At 48.2% G+C, this 10000-nt stretch overlaps 1 protein-coding gene across 1 annotated transcript in view; it reads left to right on the forward strand.

Moving 5' to 3' along the window:
• arb2a (ARB2 cotranscriptional regulator A) overlaps window positions 1-10000 on the forward strand; it is a 169666-nt gene that overhangs the window by 89005 nt on the left and 70661 nt on the right. Inside the window, exon 8 of the mRNA XM_062515698.1 lies at window positions 9828-9947. Within this exon, the coding sequence (XP_062371682.1) occupies window positions 9828-9947 (120 nt within the window). The remainder of the gene's footprint in view (window positions 1-9827; window positions 9948-10000) is intronic.

A 10000-nucleotide genomic window follows, 5' to 3' on the forward strand; every position in this document is an offset into this window, starting at 1 on the left:
GAGAACAAGAAAGAGAGGGAGAGAGAGAGTAAGAGGGAGAGAGAGAATGAGAGAGAACAATAAAGAAAGAGAGGGAGAGAAAGAGGGAGAGAAAGAGGGAGTGAGAGAGAGAGTAAGAGGGAGAGAGAGAATGAGAGAACAATAAAGAAAGAGAGGGAGAGAAAGAGGGAGAGAAAGAGGGAGTGAGAGAGAGAGAGAGAGAGAGAGAGAGAGAGAGAGAGAGAGAGAGAGAGAGAGAGAGAGAGAGAGAGAGAGCGATGCCAGTGCGCCCCGTAGTGTTGACAGCCATGTTCCTGTGGTCTTTGTGGAGGCTGGTCACAGGCGGCTGCTGCGGGCGCCCGGCGTTAGAGCGCCATTAGCACTCTGCTTACACACACAGCCCGCCGTGATGGCATCTCCACACACACACACACACACACACACACACACACACACACACACACACACACACACATACACACAGGGACACGTCTACCCCACAGCAGCTGCTGGCCTGAGGTGGAGGCGCCTCGGCTGGTTAGCGTGTGTGTGTGTGTGTGTGTGTGTGTGTCTGTGTGTGTGTGTGTGTGTGTGTGTGTGTGTGTGTGTGTGTGTGTGTGTGTGGAGCCAGGAGCTGGAGTTCACAGCTGAGCCCCACTGGACCGCCACACTACCTGAGTCAGCGCTCACTCCGACTCCGAGCGCTGACTGAGTCTCACTGCTGCACACACACACACACACACACACACACACACACACACACACACACACACACACACACACACACACCGTCTCTCTATCGGTCTGAGGAGTGCAGAGTCTTGGAGAGGGGAATGAGGAGACTAGGGGCCCGAACATAGTCCTGCGTCTGTGTCCCACACACGCAGTTCATTGCGAGAATTGCGTCACCAAATGCAGCACACTGGGGTGTCGTCATGGGCCTCCCAACATACGGGGCTGGGTGTTGGACATGTGTTAGATGTGCACATGTGCCTCCCTACATACGGGGCTGGGTGTTGGACATGTGTTAGATGTGCACATGTACCTCCCAACATACGGGGCTGGGTCTTGGACATGTGTTAGATGTGCACATGTGCCTCCCTACATACGGGGCTGGGTCTTGGACATGTGTTACAGTAGATGTGCACGGAGGAGCACACCACATGCTTAATGGCTACATCCGAGCTATTTCATTTACGTTTTTAAAACATTGTTTCCTTTTAAATGCATTTGCCGTCTATGTACACGTTTGCAATATCCCAAACTGTCCACATGGGACACCTGGAAACAGTAGGGGTGGGGTGGGGGGGGGGGGGGCAACTGAACTGTGGATCACTCTGATATTCTGGGGGCTGTTCCAGGTGCCACGCTGAAGGGGCTTGGATGCACTGGGCCACTGTCCCTGTGGTCACACTTGTGGCTGTTCAACCCGCCTGTACAGTACATACCGAACCTTAGTCTGACATGGTCCTTGAACACACCACACGCACACACACACACACGCGCACACACACACACACACACACCAGTGTTTCCCACACATAGACAAATTTGTGGCGGTGCGCCACAGATTCAGCACCGGCCGCCACATATTGCGTTTCGTTATTCTTTTATTTATTTATTTATTCTTATTTTGAAACGCTATTGAAAAACACGCAGCATTCGTAAAGTTGAATTTCCTTTCCCTGCGCTCCCTCTCTGTCACTTGCGCGTCTGTCTCTCATACACACAAACACGCACACAGCCCCTACCCTCCGTGCACACCGCGGCTGTCTGTCTCCATGAAAACCAACGAGATCATCGGTGGTCGCACTGATGCACCTGACGTTGCTCGGGTAGAAACATAAAGTTCTCCCGCAACTTTTGCAGTCTATGCGTGCAACTTAGTTACCAAACAGTAGAAGTAAACTCATTCTCCTTGGCCCGCTCTCGTGCGCGCTCAATGGACAGCCGCCCTCCACATGCACATTTAATCCAAATAAAACATTCACAATCGTGGACGCATTGACGCACAGAAGACGACTAGCTAAATGACTGTTATATTCGGTTAGCATCAATAGTAGGCTATGCTGCAGACATTTGATTAAAACTCTTGCATTGAAGTTGACTGACCAACAATGTTTTTCAACTCCAAGACTTAAAAGGGCCTGTCCCAAGGAGAAAAAGTATTAGCTTACCTTGAAACTTAAACACATGTGGGGAAACTGAACAGTCCAACCAGTAGAGTATGATAAGCTTAGCCTTCTATGTTTACAATATTTTGAGGCTTCAACCAGACAGCTGAATTTAAGAAGTGGAGTTGTAATATGAATAGTAGGCTATAATCTGCATAAAGTTTGCTGTTATGAATATCAGAAATGTCAGTATAGGCCTATATAATGTAAATAATTACATAATGTGTGTGTGTTTCAAATAAAGACAAGCTTCACATCTTGGTAAAAAAAAAAAACATTATATGAAAGGAGAGTGATAAAAAGGCGATGCGTCCCTTTTTATCACGCGCCCCCCCGTCAGACATGGGGCGACCACCACACATTGCCTTCTAATCTGTGGGAAACACTGCACACACACACACACACACACACACACACACACACACACACACACACACACACACACACACACACACACACACTCATGCCTCGTCATTGTCTGTCTCCTTTTCTATTATGGTTTAGTCTAGTAGCATCTTAAATGCCTCTTACTGTTTCTTACCCTTTCATCCCATTATACAGTTTCTATCCGTTTATTTATTTATTTGGAGATTTTATAAAGACAAGGCCCTAAGGACTCGAGCATAACTGTCTTATCGTATCGGTATTCCTTTCACTTTTTCCAGCTCGAGCTCATGTTTGTTTCACCGAACAAACAAACAAACAAACAAACAAACAAACAGTGTTTGGGGCTGCTTGGGAGTGTTCTCACGTGTGCCAGGCGCATGTGTTGACATTATGGAGATGTTATTTCGCTGGTTCCGGGTTTTTGACACGTACTGTCAGAAGTTGCACACTTGTTTGCTTTAATGCACATATTAAACTCGCAGGTCTGCCAGGAGGCATTAGCACACATGCTTACACACACACAGACACACATGCTTACACAGACACACACACACACACACACACACACACATTCCCTCCCACCTATAGTTGACAAGTGCATGTGTTTATGCATTAATTGATTTGAGCAGTGTGCTTTCAGGTTCACAGCCGGTAGGATGATGGACAGGGGAAACATTCAGAGTCTGTGTGTGTGTGTGTGTGTGTGTGTGTGTGTGTGTGTGTGTGTGTGTGTGTGTGTGTGTGTGAACATGTGTGCGTACATGTGTGCGTTTGTGTGCATGTGTGTGTGTGTGTGTGTGTGTGTGTGTGTGTGTGTGTCAGTGTTAGTTACTTCGGTTGCTACCTCTCACCATGTGTGGAGAAATGCTGAGATGGGTATCCAGGGACAGTAAATGGAAACATCGTTGTGGCAGTTGTGAAAGCTCTCACAGATACACACGACACACACACACACACACACACACACACACACACAGAGATGACGGCACAGACAGGCCTCAGGATGACAGTTGTGTTGCCCATCAAAGTTGTATTGAGCATTAGGACAGAACGGTGAAGCAGTGGTAAATATAACTAGAAACGTAATCAAATTACCTTGAATAATTACCAGGTACTTATTACCAAGAACCATTATTACTTGTTATCAGCTGTAGCAGAATAGTAGCATGGAATGCAAGAACAAATATGTAAATGATGGGTAAATTAACATTTTATCATAAAGGTAGATGTGACCAATATCACTTCATATTGAATGTGACGTAAAACTCAGATAGATCAATAGCTTTAGCAAGTTAGGCTGTCCGATACATCAGATAAAACAATTCATCGAGTATAAAGATAAATAAACCCCAAAGAAAGGAGAGAGAGAAAGAGAGGGAGAAAGACCTCCAGCCAGTGGTAGACCCAAATAATTGAGAGTAGAAAAAGCGTGGAAGAAGAGGAGAGAAGAAGAGTGGAAGGTGTGGAATGTGTAAAGAGAAAGAGAAGAGGCAGAAGAGAAGGGGGAGTAGAAGAGAAGAGAAAGGAGGAGAGGAGAAGAGTCTGTGTTCTCCCCCTTCTCTCTAAAACAACTCAACCTATTACCATATAGATGCCATGCATCTGGGATCACCAGGGCATCTCTGGGATCTGAGAGCAGGGGGGGGGGGAGGTGGGCGCATCTCATCAGAAAGGGCATCAAACATCCCAGGCTACAGACACATCATATACATTGACTGCAACTCACAATACTATTTTTCTTGCATCTAGACTTCTAAAATTATATCAGACACTAGCAGATTATGATTTCTCCTTCGACCAATATAGTTCAAAGTTCGATATTTTTCTGTGGTCCAGGAGAGGTTCAGGACTGAGGCCCTCATCAGGGTGATGAGAATCGAGACCAAATGACAGCTGAAAACAGTGACTTTCTAGTATTCGGGGGTGCTCTTGATTAGAAAAGCTTTTGTCAATATGAGACATTTCCACTGGTTTAGGTATGTAAATTGCTGGCCTTAGAGACATATGCACAGATGCACACACACACACACACACACACACACACACACACACACACACACACACACACACGCACACACACACATAAACACACAGACAGACGTACAGACGTACAGACACACACAGGAACACACACACACACACACACACACACACACACACACACAGACAGACATACAGATGTACAGACACACACACACACACACACACACACCCTTACACAACAGGGATGTGTGTGTGTTTATAGTGGACTGGCATTACCAGGAGGCCTAAAGGCATTTGAGTTCCACAGCTGGCCCCAGACTCTGTTGAAATGAAAGGAGCCAAAACAAGCCCACTGTGTAAGCTGATCACAGGAGGAACGGCCATACAATTACACACTCTCATTTATATTCTCGCACACTCCTGAGTTCACACACACACACACACACACACACACACACACACACACACACACACATACACACACGCACACACATATATATTCTCATATTCTCCAAAGCACCGTCAGCCCCTTATAGTCTTTGGCCATGTATGAAAATGGCTTCAAAGCACGTTCCGTCTGAGTTACAATACACTTTGTAAATCACACACATGCACACAGGTACACACACACACACACACACACACACACACACACACACACACACACACACACACACACACAGCCAGCCCTGACAGCATTGAAAAGCCCTGACAGCCTTCATAATGGATGGTGGCTACAGGTGAGCGGTGGGGAGTCCCCCAGGGGTGACACACACACACACACACACACACACACGGGAGAATAGCAACACACCGACTGACAAACAAGCAAACAGATACAATTAAATAAATAAGCACACAAACAAACAAACACGCATGGCGGAGCGCGGTGAACCTGTCACCGTGTACACACACACACACACACACACACACACACACACACACACACACACACACTCTCTCACACTCACACACGCCCAGTCTCCGAAGAGCCGCGGGTTTCTTTTTTCTTTGCCACGCTAGCTAATTAACCCCGGGAAATAATTACACACAATATGCAAATGGCGTTTAGATGAATTTCTGGCCTCTGTTATCGGCGCGCCGAGTCAATCAGGGGGGAGAGAGAGAGAGAGAGAACGCGAGCGAGGACGAGAGGGGTTGCCAGGTGTTGGCAGCGTGCCCGCGCGATAAGGTTGCCACCCAAGGATGCGCTTGTTACCTGGCCCACCGCGGTGGCAGCCGGGCTGCCAGCGGCCCATCGACACCACCGCCAGGGACGAGGAGCACCAGACACTAACTGGAGGGGACTGTGTGTGTGTGTGTGTGTGTGTGTGTGTGTGTGTGTGTGTGTGTGCGTGTGTGTGTGAGAGAGAGAGAGTATCAGTATGTTTGTTGTCGGTTTTGTGTGTGTTGAATCATTACGATTATTCTGTAAAGGTGTGTGTGTGTGTGTATGTGAAAGAGAGAGAGAGAGCGGGGAGATCAGCATGTTTGTTGCCGGTTTTGTGTGAGTTGAATCATTACAATCATTCTGTAAAGGTGTGTGTTTGTGTGTGTGTGTATGGGTGTGTGTTGTGGGGAGATCAGCAGTCATGTTTGTTATCGGTTTTGTGTGTGTTGAATCATACGATTATTCTGCAAAGGTGTGTGTGTGTGTGTGTGTGTGTGTGTGTGTGGTAGAGCACGAGTGAGCAAGAGAGAGAGAGGAAGTTCTCCAGTGTGCCCTTATGAAGGCTGAATCAGTGTTATCTGTGGTTATATCTCTGTTTAAGCGGACCTGCATTGAAAAGGGACTCCGAAACCTCAAGCACAGAACAGGGTCAGAGGAGGGGTGAGATGTCTGCAATGTCGAGATGAGAAGTGCGTGTGTGTGTGTGTGTGTGTGTGTGTGTGTGTACTTGTACACCAGCAGAGCTTGATTATGAAACCAAGGCCCTCAGATGAAGCGTGACACGGCGTTGGAGCACACAACTTCAAACGGCTTTGATGTCACAGACCTTCAGACAGAGACACGCTCCCTCACTCTCTCTCGATCTCTCTCGCTCTCTCTCTGTCTCACTATCATTCTCTCTCTCACTCTCTCCTCCCCTCTCTGCCCCCTATCTTTCTCTCCTCTCTCTTTCTTTCCATCTTTCTCTCCTCTCTCTTTCTCTATCCCTCTCTTTCTCTCCTCTCTCTATCCTTCTCTTTCTCTCTCTCCCTCCTCCCCTCTCTCTCTCTCTCTCTCTCTCTCTCTCTCTCTCTCTCTCTCTCTCTCTCTCTCTCTCTCTCTCTCTCTCTCTCTCTCCCTCTCTCTTGGGCGGGGCTAGCGGGCTTTCATGCCATTGCATCACACCTGAAAACCCTCTCCCTTTCCCCGGCAACCACCACCCCGGCAACCGCCCCGCTGTTTATTTACACTCAATAAACATGAACAGAGCGCCACTCCGGTGCACCTGTCAGGCCGCTCGATGCCACATTGATCCCACACACACACACACACACACACACACCCCACCCCTCTCCCCTCTCTCCTCAATCGTACGACCCGACTCGTAGTGTACGGCGTGGTGCGGTGCGGCGCGCTAACCCAATTTGCAAAAGGGAGCGGAGAGGGCCTGCGCCCTGTCCAAGGTTATGACATTTCAATGATCACCGTGCGTTTGTCCCCTCGCTTACTTTGAGGTCTTCATGAAGAGCTCGAGTGCAGTGTGTTCCCCTGGGGGAGGAGTGTAGGGTGCGTGTGTGTGTGTGTGCGTGGGGGGTGTGTGTGTGTGTAGGGTGTGTGGTGTGTGTGTGTGTGTGTGTGTGCGCGTGAGTGTGTGCGCGTGAGTGTGTGTGCGTGGACGTGCGTACTGTACCTGTGTGTGCGTGTACGTGCATACCTGTTTGAGTGTGTGTGTGTGTGTGTACGTGCGTACCTGTGTGTGCGTGTGTGTGCGTGTAAAAGGGCCATAGTCGTAGTTACTAGTCAGTTTGTTTGTGTTCTGTTGCTCTATTGATCTCTGTTGTTGCTGGTGTACTCTGTGGATGTGCAGGGGCCCAAGACGAGCACATTGATATGCTAGGTGGGGTGCACTGCACTCGCTACCATTCAAAGTGCCATCAATGCAAGAGGCGCTGCAGAGTTTAGTTTAGGTCTATCTGCACAGGCTTGGTTGGAGTCAGCAGGAAGCTAGAAACTTTTAACAAGACCACACAATGCAGAAGACAAGTTTTAGAGCTGAAATTGATGTTAAAATGCACAAGATGGATAGTAGCCGCTGCGTATGCATTCAGTTGCGTGTTTATTTTCATAATCAGCGAGTAGCGGCTAAAGGAACTGGGCTAGCAGGCCGTAGCCAGAAAGGCGTGGGTTTGATTGGCTGTTGCCATTGTTGTTGCTTCAAGGGACTGTCCCTGTTTTGTCTATGTTGGTCCCTTGGAGAAAAGCATCAACTACATACATACATCCATGCATACATACATTACATACATAAAAACATACATACATGTATGTTTGGTAACAAATTGTACAAGTGTGTCATCCTATAGTTCCCCAAACTCTACCCTTTCTTCATGTGATAAGTGAGACATATATAGTCCACAGTGCTACAGAACACACACACACACACACACACACACACACACACACCCTCTCCGTTTCTCCATTGCCCTCCACACTCAGAGACCAAGGTTTTTTTTTCCCCCTCTTTTCTTTTTCTTTTTCTTTTTTTTTCTCTCTCTCTCTCTCTCTCTCTCTCTCTCTCTCTCTCTCTCTCTCTCTCTCTCTCTCTAAACACTGATCAGATAGCGGCATTTCTTCGACTTTAATTAGCCGCCGCGCTGGTGCGGCGGGTCGGCGTTTCGCTCGTTCGTTTATTCGCTCGCTCGCTCGCTCGTTCGCCTCGTTCGTTCGTTCGCTTAGCTGGCTCGGGGCGACCCGTCTCCCGGTGACCTTCCTGCGGTGCCGGCTCCATTACGCCCAGCCAGCCCTTCAGCGGGCCCTTATTGATCGGCTGGCAGCGCCACAAATGAAGATTTAAACCTTACAGCGCTGGGGCCCCTATCGGGTTTCGCATTTGGGGGGCATTTGGAATATGCAAGGGCTCATTGATCGCAAACGAGCGACTGGTGTTAACTCTTCGCCTCGATCTGTGTGTCTGTGTGTGTGTGTGTGTGTGTGTGTGTGTGGAAGTGTGTGAGCCTCTGTGGTAATTGTGTGTGTGTGTGTGTGTGTGTGTGTGTGTGTGTGTGTGTGTGTGTGTGTGTGTGTGTGTGTGTGTGTGTATGTGTTTGTGCAGATGTGTGTGTGTGTGTGTGTGTATGTGTTTGTGCTTGAACGGAAGTGTGTGCGTGTGTGTGTGTGTGTGTGTGCAAGTGGGTGTGAGATTAAGACGTGCGTGTTCTGCGGGGTTTTAAATATTTGGTAACATTGCCCAATCTACAATAAAACAAAGTAAGTGAATTGCAAGCTGATAGATAAACAGGATTTGGCTTTGAGGTTTAGAAGTTGCATCACGCTAACTAATAAAGCTGCTAGTAGTTAGATAAACATTTGTACGGTCTGACACTCCTTTATATTTGGACATCTGTGAACCGTAAAATGGATTTTTGTGTCTTCATGTGTGTGGCCTGAGGTAGGCGTTCATGTATACATCTGGACGATTTGTTTCTGTGTGTGGTGTATGTCTGTGTCTGTGTCTGTGTGTCTCTGACCGTTTCTCTGTGTGTGTGTGTGTGTGTGTGTGTGTGTGGATGTGGTTGTGTGTGTCGGACCATCTCTGTGTGTGTCTCTCTCCCTGACTGTCTCTCTCTCTCTCTGTGTTTGTGGGTGTGTGTATGTGTGAGTGTCTCTCTGACCGTCTCTCTGTGTGTGTGCGTGTGTGTGTGTGTGTGTGTGTGTGTGTGTGTGTGTGTGTGTGTGTGTGTGTGTGTGTGTGTGTGTGTGTGTGTGTGTGTGTGTCTCTGACCGTTTCTCTGTGTGTGTGTGTGTGTGTGTGTGTGTGGATGTGGTTGTGTGTGTCGGACCATCTCTGTGTGTGTCTCTCTCCCTGACTGTCTCTCTCTCTCTTTGTGTTTGTGGTTGTGTGTATGTATGAGTGTCTCTCTGACCGTCTCTCTCTGTGTGTGTGTGTGTGTGCCTGTGTGTGTGTGTGTGTGTGTGTGTGTGTGTGTGTGTGTGTGTGTGTGTGTGTGTGTGTGTGTGTGTGTGTGTGTGTGTGTGTGTGTGTGTGTGTGTGTATGTGTGTGTGTGTGTGTGTGTGTGTGTGTGTGTGTGTGTGTGTGTGTGTGTGTGTATGTGTGTGTATCTCTGACCGTCTCTCTCTCTTTTTGGCCCTGCAGGACAACAGTTCTCCAGAGGAACACACCCTGTACGTGTGGGACAACTTTGTGTCCCGAGCGGCCGCCAGGAGCATCTTCGTGGTCGCCCACAGCTACGGCGGCCTGTCCTTCGTCGAGCTGGTGAGTCTCTCGTCAGACCCGTATCTGAGACAGATAGCAAAAGCCAAAAAAAA

Source organism: Sardina pilchardus, chromosome 16, assembly GCF_963854185.1.
Source record: "Sardina pilchardus chromosome 16, fSarPil1.1, whole genome shotgun sequence".
NCBI lineage: Eukaryota > Metazoa > Chordata > Actinopteri > Clupeiformes > Clupeidae > Sardina > Sardina pilchardus.